Source organism: Branchiostoma lanceolatum, chromosome 2, assembly GCF_035083965.1.
Source record: "Branchiostoma lanceolatum isolate klBraLanc5 chromosome 2, klBraLanc5.hap2, whole genome shotgun sequence".
In the NCBI taxonomy this organism is placed as follows: Eukaryota; Metazoa; Chordata; class Leptocardii; order Amphioxiformes; family Branchiostomatidae; genus Branchiostoma; species Branchiostoma lanceolatum.
The window spans coordinates 3,127,921-3,144,669 of NC_089723.1; the positions used below are offsets into that span (position 1 = coordinate 3,127,921).

Below are 16,749 nucleotides of genomic sequence, written 5' to 3' on the forward strand. Positions count from 1 at the left end.
AAATTACCTACGGAAACGATATAGGCTGTGGAAAGGTCAATGGTATTATCCAGAGGATGTAGGAAGGTGGGGAGACTTATTCAAGTTCCCAGACTATCATTTCCACTTGCGTGGGACGATAGGACATCCGTAGCTTTTCCCAGAACGTTCGTGGCAGAGCACGCTTATTCTTCGGTCCCAGCTGCATCGGTGACCGTTGGGGGTGTAGTCCCGGCCGGGCCCCGAAGCCACAAATTTGTCCCGGTGGACTACCGAGGGGGTACCTTCCGGTGCCCGCACGATTACCTCACGACGTCTATTTGTTGGCGGGTCCGGCGTTTATTTTAAGGCCGCGTTAAAATGATTCGGGTCCCGACCGGTCCCGACCGGTCCCGACCGGTCCCGACCGGTCCCGACCGGTCCCGACCGGTCCCGATCGGTCCCGACCGGACCCTAAAATAGCCAGGTAGCCGCAGGTTGTCCGACGGGGCCACGTGGGGGTCACGCCCGAAAGTGCCCCAAAACAGCCCGTGAACTACCCGGTGGGGCCCCTTTTTCCAATTGGGACCTAAGCATATATTGGTATCTGTGCATGTTGGATACGGCTACTCTCCAAGCAGAGGTTAGAGGATGGGAGGCAGGTTAGATCGATGAGAGGTCTGTCAGAGAATGGTCTGGGGCGAGTCAGAGGAAGGTCACAATCTTCCCACCCTACCTCTGCTTGGAGATAATAAAATAGCGTCGTTTTGGACGAAAGGTTTTCATAGTCAGATTGAAAAGTAGATATGACTCAGCTTGTCCGAACCTCCACTAGGGGAGGCTTACGCTGACGTTAATGTCAAAAGCGTTCCAGAAGCTCAACCAATCAGAAAAAAGCATGGTTTGCAAAGAAAATGGTATGTATTCAAAATGTATCTCGACATGATTCTAATTAATGTAGTAAATTAATTTCATATCTCCTCCGGGCAAAACACAGTAGCTCTGTATTAACGTATGCACACAGTTATAAGTATCGATTTGCAATAAAAGTGATGCACATATTTTAGGCATCTGCGTTGGACACAATGTTTTGATGGAACGCTATCCACAGACGGGGATGTAGCTCAGTGGTAGAGCGCACGCTTTGCATGTGTGAGGCCCCGGGTTCGATCCCCGGCATCTCCAGTAATTTTTGGTATTATCGGTATTTTTTTCCTCCAAGCAGATGACACAAGAGAAGATCGTGGCATTTTCTGAGTGCTTACTTGAACATCAGAAAATGTCAAATAGAAAAATGAAATAAAAATTATAAATCAAGAATGCGTGATCATTATAAATGTTCAGTGCAACCACATTGTTCCCAACAAATTCTGATAACAATACAGAGCTAGGAAACCTAAAATACCAAAGTAGGAGTAGATGAACCTTAAGTTAGAGAGAAGAGACGGTTTACCTGAGGTGAAAACCTGGTCACCCGCCAGCAGATTTTCTGCTGTCTAGACAAGATTTCACGTTTCCGCTTAACTGAGGGGCACGAAGGTATCATTACTACAAAATACGTGCACAAGTTCTCAGAACAAGAGAAAATGAAGCCCCTCCCCCCCCTTTCCACTAGACGGAGATTGCTGAGCGACCGTACAGCGACCAAAATTGGATTTGTGTAACCCCTGATTTTATAATTTGAATATGATACACAGTGTAAAAAAAGTATGATTTAAAATACACATACAGTAAGATTTGCCATACAATGCTAAACTTTTTTTCAGCACTACGGTATTCACAGAAAAAAAATTTCTTGATTATCGAACCTGAAAAAAGCGACAGTGGTCGTTGAAAATGTGATCTGTGAATACCTTAATGTTGGAAGACAGTTTAGCACTGTATTATGATTACTACCAACACAGAGAGAGATTAGTCTTAATGAAACTTGTGAAGATATCTGTCAAACCGTTCTCTAGTGAAAGGGGGGGGTCGTCAAGGATGTTTCAAACTTTGGTCTTCGTGACAGGTAATATGATATGTACACAGTAATTGATTGTGACGTACAACAAGTGTCGTGTGTAGACCTACATGCAGAGTTCAGTTGAACTTGACCCTGTAGGAACCCTCTGTGGAGCCCGTTTCCTCTCCAGGCAAGTTCAATGTCAGAAATGTCGGCGGGAAATGGCTAAATCCTCTACAGCTGGCACAGGCAAAGAAATCTGGCGACCAACCCGCATAGTCAGCTGTATGGTGCTCATTATACAAATACCTCATAAAACATAGAATTTGGCATTAATTTATTTAAGAACAATATACCTTCATTACAAATGAGGTATTCTTGTAATGGAAAACGTAATATTTATTATTGAAAACAGGATTTTCTATTGAAAACATGATTTTCTATTGCAAAGAAATCTGGCGACCAACCCGCATAGTCAGCTGTATGGTGCTCATTCTACAAATACCTAATAAAACATGGAATTTGTAATTTCTTTGAGAACAATATACCTTCATTACAAATGAGGTATTCTTGTAATGGAAAACGTAATATTTATTATTGAAAACAGGATTTTCTATTGAAAACAGGATTTTCTATTGCAAAGAAATCTGGCGACCGACCCGCATAGTCAGCTATATATGGTGCTCATTCTACAAATACCTCATAAAACATGGAAGTTGGCATTAATTTCTTTGAGAACAATATATACCTTCATTACAAATGAGGTATTCTTGTGATGGAAAACGTAATATTTATTATTGAAAACATGATTTTCTATTGAAAACATGATTTTCTATTGAAAACATGATTTTCTATTGAAAACATGATTTTCTATTGTAAAGAAATCTGGCGACCAACCCGCATAGTCAGCTATATGGTGCTCATTCTAAAAATACCTCTTAAAACATAGAATTTGGCATTAATTTCTTTGAGAACAATATACCTTCATTACAAATGAGGTATTCTTGTAATAGAAAATAGGATTTTTTATTGAAAACAAAATTTTGTGAAGTTGAGTAAACGTGGAGTAACATATTGTGTCTTTTTTATCTAAGCCTATATAAATGTCTCTCTGGTTTGACTTCGCTGACGAAGATTTCAGGGGTTCGGTCCACTTCATAAATGTAACCCATTGTCTAATAGTTAACTATAGTGCCGATTCCACAAATATCACATAAAATATAGAATTAAACATTTCGTTGAGAGCAATATACCTTTATAACAAATAAGGTATTATTGTAAAACAGGATTTTCTATTGATTAAATCATAACAAAGATACCGTTATAGTCGCGTACGTCATCATACTTTTTTCTGAAGAATTATAGTATTTTCCTTCAAAACGCCTTTGGTCGAATCATAGAGATCTTCAAATTTAAAACGTCTCAGATTCCAACTGTTCTGTGTGACGTAACTAACTGACTATTGCACAATGATTCATTTGGAATTCACCCCACCTTTCACAGCCTACCACTCCTCACATGTATTACGTCATATATGACGTCACACCAGGACCCCCAGCAGTGCCGAGAGGAGTCATCCTGACTCTGAAGGTCATATGGAGTATCAAGTTTCTCAGGCCATGTTTAATCAATAGTGAAAGGTTTACTATTTCTAGTCAGAGGTTACGATGTGTAAAATCTATGGTTACTCTCGCATGCCAAGAAAAAAACACTCCATTTTTATGTCAAGAAAATTTAATATCACCTTATACATTTTGATCTTCGACATGTATTTTCTCTATAATTCATATTTTTCAGAAAGATAATGGAATCCGAATCATTCCAGACCCCCCGACACCTAAGATTTCGTTTGCCTCTAGGCCAAAAGGTCAGAATAGGAAACTTTTCTCACCAACGTTAACCAAACTTTGCCATGTAACCCCCAACCTCGTAAACCTATTCTCAGTGTGGAATGCCATATTGTGTCTTGTTTATTTGAGTCTATATGTAACCCATAGTCTAATATTTCTTTAGAAAATGTCGGCAATAAGGCGTTTACATTTTGGCTGACCCGACCAATTAACATACTTGTTACATTAAACAAATGTCTTACGCCTGCGGTTCATAAGAACCCCGCTGTGAGCGTGGAATGCCATATTGTGTCTTGTTTATTTGAGACTATATGTAACCCATTGTATAATATTTCTTTCAAAAACGTTGGCAATATGACGTTTACATTTGGGCGTTGGCAATATGGCGTTTACAGTTTTAAGGGCCTGACCAATAAGGCTTTTAACATTCTTGTTACATTAAACAAATGTCTTACGCCTGCGGTCCATAAGAACCCCGCTGTGAGCGTGGAATGCCGTATTGTGTCTTGTTTATTTGAGACTATATGTAACCCATTGTATAATATCTCTTTCAAAAACGTTGGCAATATGGCGTTTACATTTGGGCGTTGGCAATATGGCGTTTACAGTTTTAAGGGCCTGACCAATAAGGCTTTTAACATACTTGTTACATGAAACAAAAGCCTTACGCCTGCGGTTCATAAGAACCCCGCTGTGAAGGACAAAAAGGCAACAAAAGTGCAAGAATGCGGTTTTGTGACTCCGTCACCTGACTGGCAATAATGGCGCCATAATTTACCTTAACTACGTGCCCGAACACGAACACGCGGTGACCTTAAGGTCAAGAAAATATATCATCGTAAAATGGCCCGTCGGCTCCCTTTGCCTGGAGGTCTCTGGCGGTTCGGTATCTCTCTTTACAATCTCAAGGCCAACACGTGTGTGGAGAAATGAGTATACAATACGATTCAGTAAGTGATCGTTATAACGCTGGGTACAATTCTATATCCTGTAGATTCTATGTAGTCTCTACCAAGCTTAACTCCGCGAGGTTTAAAAAAACACAGAAATTTACCACATATATTGACTGCTTTGCCAGCGTTAGCCGGCAATAGAGTTATCATATGCAAGCAACTCCGGTCAAATGAATTTTCCAAGGCAAGCTCAGTCCCTTTATCAAAATTTCGACAGATTTGGACAACGTTTATTTTTTCAATTCGAGGAGAATATCTGGTATAGATTTTCTTTCTTTTTTCTTATACGTTATAGGAAAGACTTGTGGTAGAGACTATGGTCCATATATCCTCACACGCCTGGTTTGTCTAGCAGTTCGTCAAGACACATGTCGGCAATGCCGACGGCAATCGAGGAAGGACGTCACACGTTCGTAAAGAGCCAGGTCACATTCGTCGTAAAGCACGACAGCTTGTAGATAACATCATGAGGTCATTCTTAGGACAGTCCTGAACTTGTCGCGTACAAACTCCAGCTGTTATTTGAAGGAAAAGGTTGTCGCAGATTATTCTCGACGGTCTTGCCGAAACTTTACAATTCTAGTCGACCAGAATGAAACATATGTGACTTCCTAAAATCATTATCCATCGTGCAACAATACTCCCTTCCGAGGTTGAGAGCACCTTTATAGTGTCTCCTTTTCGTTAAGGAAGCTGCACTGGACTGTAATACATGCAGCAAGCAGCCTGAGTTCCATCCTGATTTTACCGGTCCACTTCGATAGTCGTTTCCTGATCGACTACATGGGGATTTTCAGGCTACTAATGGTTCACAGAATCGATGTACTAAATACACGGTGTGAAAACAAGGCACGACCCCTGAGGGGTTATTTCAGACCCACATGGTGGCCATATGTGGTGACAATAGAGGTAAGGAGTTGGACAATGGAAGGACCAGAGGAGCGTGAATGGGAACTAACCGGACCCCAAAGGGCCACTTTACAGCATTTAAAGTGGTTAATCGTTTCGCCATGGGGGTGGGAACGAGCCTGTATGGCGTGGGCAGGAGAGAAAAGCTGATTTGATAAAGAAAGCGGTAGCGTTCGTTCGTTTCTCTCTAAGAAGTTACAGCAAGCTGCAAACCTATTCTAAATTCAAAACTGACTTCACATTTGAGAAGTACCTTTCCTCAATCCAAAATAAATCATTTGTTGCGAACATAACCAAACTGCGAATTAGCGCACACTGTTTAGAAATAGAAAAAGGTCGTCATAATAATGTACCAGCCACTCAGAGACGATGTCCTACCTGCAAACATACTGTTGAAGATGAATTCCACTTTCTTTTAACATGCCCCACGTACATTGAAGAGAGACAGACACTTATGAATGTTATCACCCGCAATGCAAACATAACCTTACCATCTAAGACAAGCCCAGAAATGTTCAATTTACTTATGTCATGTCCTGACGCAATTTCCTTGTACATAGGCCAATACATATCTACCTCTTTCCTAAAAAGAAATCGATTGATCTCTGATGCAAACAATTGATGTTTCCTGTGTATCATGTAACATAGTTCCACATATGTATTCTGTATTACTCTTATTGTATACCGTAGTGTTTAGACTTAAGTTTTGTAGAATTCAATAGCATTGTTAATAAGCAAAGACATATATGTATTGACATTTTGTACTGTCTACGAACTTGCCATACATTGTACCCGTTACATTTGTTGTGCAATAAACTTTACTTACTATGCCATCTCCAGAAAACCTTAGAACACAACGCGGTTCGTCGAGTCGACCACAAGCAGCTTACCTAGTCAGCGGTCTCAGCCATTTGCAACGTTCAGATCCAAACTTGTACATGTTGAAATAGTTTAACTATAAGAAAGGACAATGGAAATATCGATGTTACACCAAATTGTCTGTCTCAGCATCTCATCTGCTTTTTGTCATTCCATGAGTAGTTCACATCTTTATGGACTAAAACAAGCTTCAAAATGATGGCATTTGGCATGCAGCACAGGTGGATGACCGTCGCAGAACGACACGCCCTTCTTGTTTACCTTCTGATCCGCCGAATGGCCTGGCAACTCTTAAGCGACATCTAGTGAGTTGCAACTAAGCAATAACATCGAGACATTATGTGTGTTTATGAATCTTTAGCGTGGTCCCTTCAGTAAACTGAGTAACTGATTTCCAAGGGTGCCCTAATTATGTTTTTGCGATTACATTACGTCGTTCATTTTTCACCATTAAACCTCTTTTGTGTCGAATCTTGTTTTCTTAACCCTCCGCCCGACACTTCTGTTTTCATTCTGTCTTAATCATCAAGCTTGAGGGAAATATGAATTGAGAATGGCTAAAATGTTGATGCAGACTTCGGGGTCGTTTTGTAACGTAACTGGTGATATCGATGAATGTTTCTGCATTTCTTGTTTCGTCCGAACATTGTGAATAGGTGCCACTTTCTTGTCCTAATCATCCATTACTTTCACCAAGAAGATAATATTTTGCCGAGTGTGTGTGTGTGTGTGTGTGTGTGTGTGTGTGTGTGTGTGTGTGTGTGTGTGTGCGTTCGTGCGTGTGTGTGTATGAATACGATAACTCAAGAATGCCTGGATGGATTGTCTTGATATTTGGTCTTCATGTGCATATAATGTCGAAATGATTAGATTTTGGGCCTCCTAATTGGCATTATCAATGATGGAAGTTTAAAAATTTGCTAAAAATTGTATGATAAAGCTCTCTAACATGTGGCACAAAATACTTGTCAGCTGACATACTGGGGAAAATATTCCCCTGATGTCCCCGGGGGTCCTACAGCTAGTGCTCAAAACACAAAGGGAGAGCTAGAACCTGTAAACAATGTTTTTTTTTAATATGTGGATAGCTTAAGTGACATTATTAAATGGTTATTATGCAAATAAGAATCTAATTTGCACAATCAATAGTTACATTTTATAAACCCACTGCATTCAATGACAGGACTATTGTTGTAACTATGTTACTGAGAAATAGAGGGACATTGATAGAAAAAAAGTTACGCAAATTAAGACCTGATTTGCAGAACTGGTGAGAATATACTGTAATCCTATATTGGTATAACGTTATAACTGGTATTTCGTACCTGCAACATTTGGAACCTTTGTGAAGGTCTAATTTCTATTAATGATCAGAAAATGCTTGAATAGCTAAATAACATTGTCATGAAATCTGCTCTTTGGGTGAAGAAGACGATCAACTGATACAATTTATGCAAATGATGACCTTATTTGCACGGCAAAAGAGAAACACTCAAAATACATCAGTCGAAAAGGTTTTGACTCTTTATTGGTATACTAACGTATATATGTTGAAGAAAGCTATTTTATCATACTATGAACACGCATACCATACATGAGTATCCAAAACATAACGTTTTAAGAGTTATGCATGTACAATCATTGCTCTTTATTAACATTTACTTAAACCTGGCCAACCTAGTGTTCTTTACCCGGAATTTTTTTCATCACGGATATTGGAATATCTGGTGAATAAACTAACATAGGAAGCTCTTATCAGATGCTAGTTTAAAACTAGCATCATACATCCGTGAATAATTTCATCAGGTTGGCGAATGACACTGTTCACAGTGCACTGAAGGTAGGTGTTACTGCTAACAATGCAGTCCCAAACGTATTGCTTTAATAGATACTGTTAAGCAACAATGTTGAAATCATGCGGTTCAAAATGTAAAGTATTTTTACATACAAATATATATGTATATAGATATTATTAAGCTACAGGACTTAGCTAATATGGTGCTAAATGTAAATTGTTGTCACATACTTAGATATTATTGTCACATACTTAGAAATTGCTTAATACAATTGTAAAAGTCCTACTCTCCCAGTAATTGAATCTATAATGTCAGCATAACAGTCTCATAATATAGTTTTTTCACAAACTTCACCTCTTTCGAACCACAAGCATGTTTCCCTTTCTAATAGTAATAGCGAGTGGTCATGTACTGTAACATTTCTCTGTCTATCCTACTCGAATAAGCATAGTGGGTGGGTAGGTATTGTTTCTCTGGTTTTCTTTTCGTCTAAATGAGCATTTGATTAAACAATGGTGTAAATGGCTTCCCTTAATGGATGGGTGGCAAAGGAAAGTAAGAACGGGCAATAGAAAAAGAATTACCTACATCAACTATTGAAATTATGTAAACAGCGTGTGAAATACAAGAAGTCTGTAAGAAAATATGGAAGACTTGCTGGATTCTGTTTCAAATTGTCATAACTAGTCAAGTCTAGGGGTGGAAGGTGTTTACTAGGGTCGGGCGGGTAACCGGGATAGTTTTCATTGGCCTAAGTATTGACATTCAGTCTCAGTCGCGCCGGGGATAATAAAGCATACTATACCTTTTTGTCCAATCTATCACAACGTCAATGATTCTGACATTTTCAGGTATATCATCTAATATAATAAAGAATTAAGAAATAAGAAAAAAATAACTGAATAGCAAAAAAGCAGACCATTTGTACGGGGTGTCCTAACGCCTAAAACTATGGATGGGATTTCTCAGCTCACTACGTATCCGAATTTCCGATTTTCTGTTTCATCTGTTCCTCAAGATAGAAATAGTAGATACCCTTTCCGTGATCACCAAGGTCCCTCCATGCGACGCACAAGTTGTTCAGTGAGACGGCAATATCTGGGTGTGCGGTGTCCTCGCCATAGATAACCCGCCTCATCTGTAGTGACTGATCATAATAGCTGACCGCCTTTCTGTGATCCCCAAGGTCCCTCCAGGCGTTACCCAAATTGTTTAGTGAGGCGGCAATATCTGGGTGTGCGGTGTCCTCGCCATAGATACTCTGGTTCATTTGTAGTGACTGTTCATGATAGCTGATCGCCTTTCTGTGATCCCCAAGGTCCCTCCAGGCGTTACCCAAATTGTTTAGTGAGGCGGCAATATCTGGGTGTGCGGTGTCCTCGCCATAGATACTCTGGTTCATTTGTAGTGACTGTTCATGATAGCTGATCGCCTTTCTGTGATCCCCAAGGTGGCTCCAGGTGACACCCAAGTTGTTCAGTGAGTCGGCAATATCAGGATGTGCAGTGTCCTCGCCATAGATAACCCGCCTCATCTGTAGTGACTGTTCATGATAGCTGATCGCCTTTCTGTGATCCCCAAGGTGGCTCCAGGTGACACCCAAGTTGTTCAGTGAGTCGGCAATATCAGGATGTGCAGTGTCCTCGCCATAGATAACCCGCCTCATCTGTAGTGACTGTTCATGATAGCTGATCGCCTTTCTGTGATCCCCAAGGTCGCTCCAGGCGTTACCCAAATTGTATAGTGTGGCGGCAATTTTAGGATGCGCAGTGTCCTCGCCATAGATAACCCGCCTCATCTGTAGTGACTGTTCATGATAGCTGATCGCCTTTCTGTGATCCCCAAGGTCCCTCCAGCCGTTACCCAAGTTGTTCAGTGAGGCGGCAATATCAGGGTGTGCAGTGCCCTCGCCATAGATAACTCGCCTTATCTGTAGTGACTGTTCATTATAGCTGATCGCCTTTCTGTGATCCCCAAGGTCGCTCCAGGCGTTACCCAAGTTGTTCAGTGAGGCGGCAATATCAGGGTGTGCAGTGCCCTCGCCATAGATAACTCGCCTTATCTGTAGTGACTGTTCATTATAGCTGATCGCCTTTCTGTGATCCCCAAGGTCGCTCCAGGCGTTACCCAAGTTGTTCAGTGAGGCGGCTATATCAGGATGTGCAGTGTCCTCGCCATAGATAACCCGCCTCATCTGTAGTGACTGTTCATAATAGCTGATCGCCTTTCTGTGATCCCCAAGGTCGCTCCAGGCGTAACCCAAGTTGTACAGTGAGGCGGCAATATCAGGGTGTGTGCCCTCGCCATAGATAACTCGCCTTATCTGTAGTGACTGTTCATAATGGCTGATCGCCTTTCTGTGATCCCCAAGGTCCTTCCATGCGATACCCAAGTTGTTCAGTGAGTTGGCAATATCAGGGTGTGCCGTGTCCTCGCCATAGATACTCCGCTCCATCTGTAGTGACTGTTCATAATAGCTGATCGCCTTTCTGTGATCCCCAAGGTCGCTCCAGGCGATACCCAAATTGTTATGTGAGGCAGCAATATCAGGATGTGCAGTGTCCTCGCCATAGATAACTCGCCTTATCTGTAGTGACTGTTCATTATAGCTGATCGCCTTTCTGTGATCCCCAAGGTCGCTCCAGGCGTTACCCAAGTTGTTCAGTGAGGCGGCAATATCAGGGTGTGCAGTGTCCTCGCCATAGATAACTCGCCTTATCTGTAGTGACTGTTCATAATAGCTGATCGCCTTTCTGTGATCCCCAAGGTCGCTCCAGGCGATACCCAAATTGTTATGTGAGGCAGCAATATCAGGATGTGCAGTGTCCTCGCCATAGATAACTCGCCTTATCTGTAGTGACTGTTCATAATAGCTGATCGCCTTTCTGTGATCCCCAAGGTCGCTCCAGGCGATACCCAAATTGTTATGTGAGGCAGCAATATCAGGATGTGCAGTGTCCTCGCCATAGATAACTCGCCTTATCTGTAGTGACTGTTCATAATAGCTGATCGCCTTTCTGTGATCCCCAATCACCCTCCAGGCGATACCCAAATTGTTAAGTGAGGAGGTGATATCAGGATGTGCGGTGTCGTCACCATAGATAATCCGTTTCATCTGTAAAGACTGTTCATGATAGCTGACCGCCTTTCTGTGATCCCCAAGCGCCGTCCAGGCGATACCCAAGTTGTTAAGTGAGGAGGCGATATCAGGATGTGCGGTGTCGTCACCATAGATAATCCGTTTCATCTGTAAAGACTGTTCATGATAGCTGACCGCCTTTCTGTGATCCCCAAGCGCACTCCAGGCTGCACTTAAGTTGTTAAGTGAGTTTGCAATATCAGGGTGTGCAGTAACATCACCATAGTAACTCTGGTGCGTCTGTAGTGACTGTTCATAATAGCTGACCGCCTTTCTGTGATCCCCAAGGTCGCTCCAGGCGTTACCCAAGTTGTTCAGTGAGGCGGCGATATTAGGGTGTGCAGTTCCCTCGCAATGGATACTCCTCTCCATCTGTAGTGACTGTTCATAATAACTGACCGCCTTTCTGTGATCACCAAGGTCCCTCCAGCCGTTACCCAAGTTGTTCAGAGAGGCGGCTATATCAGGGTGTGCAGTGTCCTCGCCATGGAGACTCCGTTCCATCTGCAGTGACTGTTCATGATAGCCGATCGCTTTTCTGCGATCCCCAATGTTTCTACAGGCTCCACCCAATTTGTTAAGTGAGGCGACAATATCAAGATGCACAGCGTTTTCACCATATTTCAATAGATATCCGTGTAGCGTTTGCTCTCTACATGCCTTAGAATTCTGGAAATCGCACAGACTTTCATATACCTCTGCTTTGAGTTCTGAAGAATTATCAAAGAAGATTGAAGTGGCCTTAGAATGTTGGAGATTAGTTAGTTGTGAAATGAAGCGCTTTAATGGTCTTTCTGTGTAATAGTATCTTAAGATCTGTTTTGTATTTGAGATGTAAAACACTTTCTGTAATTTTTCCCCAATGTCCGTACCGGCTGACATTGACGACAAAACCGACATGTTTTCCACCTGACCTCGATTGTTCATGTATGTACGCAGCCTCAGTTCTGCTGAGATACTGACCAGCACCATTAAGTGGTGTGCGTTCTCACTACTGGCGTCTCCACTGTTTTCCAGCTCGAGAATAGTCTCCCAGATTGTAGTCGGTTGTATGTTATGAAGCAGCGCCCAACAGGACACTGCAAGACTTGAAAAGCGATAGATTTCTTTTTTTACATTCAACAGACTGGCAGTGAGAGTCTGGGTTTTAAAGGTAGATGCATTCTCACTCAACAAGGTTTTTGCCATTTCGGTGACTGCCCTGTTATTTACGTGAAGTTGCTGAGTCCATGAAGACCTGTACTCATCAACCAAGTTCTGTTCTCCTGTGATAATAGACACATTTCCCAGTATACTAGCAAGATGGTAACCTTTCTTTAGATGGAAAGTAAGGTCTTCTTGCAGAATGTTTGTCATATTGCTTGGTGTGCGGATGAGTTCGCTTGTTCCTGTGCTGTTTCTACCCCTGCCCAGTGGAGTCTTGCATGCATGTGGCATGGCTCCATCGAACGCAAAACCGCGCGGGGTTACTGAGTCATAGAACCATTTGTCCAGCGGGTCGTCTGAGTTGAAATCATTGAGAGACTTAATCCCCATGGCCGGGAGAATGGTCTCTCCCAGATTTATCACTTTGAGGTGCAGATAATGGGTGAGGTTGCGGAAATAGCTAACATTATGCTCGGTTTCCTCCTCTACCAAAATGGCAAACTCCAGATCAGAGTACGGGGTTACCAATCCCGTGGCTTGTGAACCCAAGCCTATCATAGCGTACTTACAGGGAGGGGGCCCCATTACCTCCATGCATTCATCTACAAGGCCAGCTATAAACGTTTTACGTTGATCAACAAGTGTCTGAAACAATTTCTTTATTACTTCGACCCTTTTCATTTCAACCCCTTTTATCTTTGGGTCATTGTCATCAAGGCTATATGGATCTGCTACTTGTTCAATGTTTCTGATCTCTTTGTCTACCCATTCTCTGTCAGCGTTCAACATCAATTTGTGTTTATCTACATCATTACTGTCTACTTTATGTTCTCTCTTCAGGACTTCCTTAACAAATGCTTGAGTTATTTCCTGGATTGCTTCCTCTATGTCTTCCCTCCTTGACCTTACCAGTGCTGCATTACAGAGTGCTGCAGCCTTGGTGAAGTCGCCCCCGTCCTTCGACTGGATTCCTCTCTTCAGGTAGACATCGCCTAACTGGTACAGGGGTTCTGCCTCTTTCTGACGTTGACCTGTAGCAAAGGTTAAAAGTTATCAATTACTGTCTTGTATTTGATTCTTGTTCAAATTAAAAAGCAAACATGCTATACTGTTAAAGTTTTTTTCATGTTAAATATTTGGTATTAGTGTGGCATCATTACTGACTAAACAAGTGCGGTATTTTTCATCCTTCACCAAACGGAACAACAGCATTTTCGCATTTTGTGAAAATTAAGTATCCATTAAAGGAACATTCCACCCCAGAAGCGGGTGTTATTTTCTAAAAAAAAAATATATTATTCGGGAAACAAATATACCCAACTTTTGGCTAAATTACATTAGATGTCTTATTGACAATAATCTTTTTCTTAATCCATGTACCCCCATACGGACCCTCCTCTAATGTACTTGCATGGCCAACTTTGGAAAAAAAATCTCGCTAACTGTAGACGCGATAAGCTTGCGAAAGCAGTCGAGTGGCTATCACACATTTAGGAATGTACACAAAACGTGTACTTAATGTAAATCTATACACTTAATTGAGCTGCACAGAGATCTTAGTGATCAGGGTTTATATTTGATAGCCTCCGTTGCAGGCTCAGCCATCGTGTAACTATCAGCCGCGGCTGATAGTTACAGGATGGCTGATAGTTACGGGGTGGCTGCAGAAAGTGTATTATTTAGCCCCCCAAAAGCCGCTTCAGAGCCTGCAACGGAGGCTAATATTTGAGGCATTGCATCTTTTGTTTGAAACGTCTTAATAGCGGTAATAATGATAATATACATAATGTACACAAGAGACAAGTTTGCAGTTAAAGAGCTATTATTTGAAAACAAAAAAGTCAATGTAAACTTCTAACTTAGTGACACTTACCCTTGACGTGAACAGACTTGAGCGCAGCTGCAAAGCTTTGTTCTGCTTTGTCCAGGTCTCCAGTCTGCATGGCCCTGCACCCCGTATGTAGATTATCTTCGTATGTACTGTAATAGAAAATAATAGGGTGTCATTTGATATGATGTAAATGTAATTTGATGTAATGAACATCGTAAATCATTACACATGTGCTCTTCAGATTTATACGAATCTTACTTATTTTGAAATATAACATTAAAATGTGTGTTGCATAACTGAATCGATAATGTTGTGAAGCTACGTCGGTACGAGAATAAGAACTAGATGTATGTTTTCATGTTAGTAACGCGCAAACCTGTTCTCGTCGTCCTGTGTAGTGACACTGGTGTCTGCGACTTTACCTACTCCTGTAGCCATTCTGTAAAGAGCCAGTAAATTCGATAACCCATATCCTGTATAGCATGGCAGTTTTCTCTATCTGCGCACGAATATACGAATTAGATTGCGAATTATTTCAACTAAAAGTCTTCTATTCGCATTCCCCACGCTGTCTGGGAAGAATCGTTGTGCTCACTGTACATTATGACATTTGTGTTGTCATTATGCATTTAGCAAGTCGGCAGTGAATATGCAATAAATATAATCAAACTGTTACTACTGTTACTATTATCATTATCATCACTTGGGAACAAGTCAATGGCAACAAATACCCCCAGCAATGTACTTACATGGGGAGACTGCGCATTCCGTCCTTACTGACGTCACTTGATGGCGCAGTTGACCGTCCTCTCACGTCTTGGTGTCGTTTCTTACGCCTTGACCTCTATGAGAACCGATAAGAAGTCGTGTTCATGATAAAAACGTCAGTCATTGCATAAGTGTACAAACTGACTTTGATCAATGGGCAAATGTGAAGGACCTAACATGACCAATGGGAGGTATGTGTTAAACACAGGATGTATTGAAAAAAATATAGATGTAATCAGATGATATGGGATGTTCATTTGGCTACCATCAGTTACATGGACGTAAAAGGATTTTTTTCCTCAGGCAAATACCCACAGCCCGAAATATTCAACAACTAGAGTTCCACAAACACATTATCTTCGCCAAATAATCAAGGCTTATTATGGAAAGTGATTTATATTTACGTGCCTATCACCCCCTGCAAATTTGATCATGCACCATACCATTTGGACGTTATGATTGGGCGAATGAGTCCAGTTAAGATAGGGTTAAAATCATTTGGTGGTACAGGACTAGTATATGTGTAGAGTGTGCTGATATATGTTATAACTGGTCATGAAAAAATATGAGTATGTTGATATTATATGGGCCACAAAGGTTCGATATGGCAGTGTTGAAAGTTGAAAGTGATGATGAAATAGTACAGTCAATACATATGAATAGAATAAATCTGGCACGTTTTTAGGTGTTCAGGCTTTCTATTTTGTCCCTATTTCGTTATGTCGCCAACCGTGTTGAACAAAAATGCTTAAACTAAACGCGTCAAAAACCAGCATAGCAGGACCCACACCTCTGCTTGGAGAATAGTTTATTTATTTGACCTACATGTACGTTTATGCAAGGCTATCTGTTTACATGACCTGACACTATCCCATGTCCCATTGAAAGGCAGTGGGTTAACAAACTTTCCTTACTAATTATGCAAATTAGCTCCTTATTTGCATAATTAGTCATTGATTATGTAAAGCACCATCCGAGCTCTCTACATACCAAACATCACGACGATCTGTCGACCCATTCTCAAGTTATTCATGTCCGAATGTCAAAACAAAAACACCCACTGCGGTTCTTAACAAGCCGCTAGGGGGCCAAAATTTACAGAACTTACTTTCTGTGGCAGGAACTATCTACCACACAAAAATCATGACCATAGCACTTTCAGAAAATATGCCCCTAAATTTTGAAGCTCAGCTGCAGTACCTTTGGTACCCGCTAGAAGGCCCATTATCGAACTTGACCTTCCTTTCGGTAAATCCTACCCATCCACTAAATATCATAAGGATCCATCAACAGCTTCTTGAGTTATGTTGTCCACAAGAAAATTCACATCCACACAAAGCCCGCTGCAGTACCGACGAAAAGTGCCAGGAGAACCATTTTTGAACTTGACCTCTACACACCTGCAAAAAATCATGAAGATCCATCAACGTTTCCGTCACTTTTTTTGCCTACATACAAACACAAAAAAATGCTAAGTCCGCTGCAGTACTATTGAAAAACGCAAGGTAAACCATTTTCGAACTTGACCTTCCTTTACACAACCACTACACACCTACCAAAAATCATAAAGATTCATTG

At 41.4% G+C, this 16,749-nt stretch overlaps 1 protein-coding gene and 1 non-coding gene across 2 annotated transcripts; one reads left to right on the forward strand and one right to left on the reverse strand.

Moving 5' to 3' along the window:
* The first annotated feature begins 1,071 nt into the window (after positions 1-1,071).
* Trnaa-ugc (transfer RNA alanine (anticodon UGC)) lies at positions 1,072-1,143 on the forward strand. Its single transcript has one exon. It is a non-coding gene; the product is annotated as a tRNA-Ala (tRNA).
* Positions 1,144-9,260: 8,117 nt separating this feature from the next.
* Positions 9,261-14,550, reverse strand: LOC136426484 (tetratricopeptide repeat protein 28-like). The gene is made up of 2 exons (XM_066415148.1): positions 14,446-14,550; positions 9,261-13,603 (listed from the first exon to the last, which is right to left on the reverse strand). Exons 1-2 carry the CDS (start codon positions 14,513-14,515, stop codon positions 9,261-9,263), a joined length of 4,413 nt encoding a protein of 1,470 aa, XP_066271245.1. The 5' UTR covers positions 14,516-14,550.
* Positions 14,551-16,749: the final 2,199 nt, after the last annotated feature.

What these genes read in the sequence shown, in the direction of transcription:
- LOC136426484 (XM_066415148.1), bottom strand. Translation starts at nt 14,515, where the DNA reads ATGCAGACTGGAGACCTGGACAAAGCAGAACAAAGCTTTGCAGCTGCG. An exon ending in CAAGTCTGTTCACGTCAAGG is followed by an intron (nt 13,604 to 14,445) that starts GTAAGTGTCACT and finishes CCTTTGCTACAG; the next exon opens with GTCAACGTCAGAAAGAGGCA.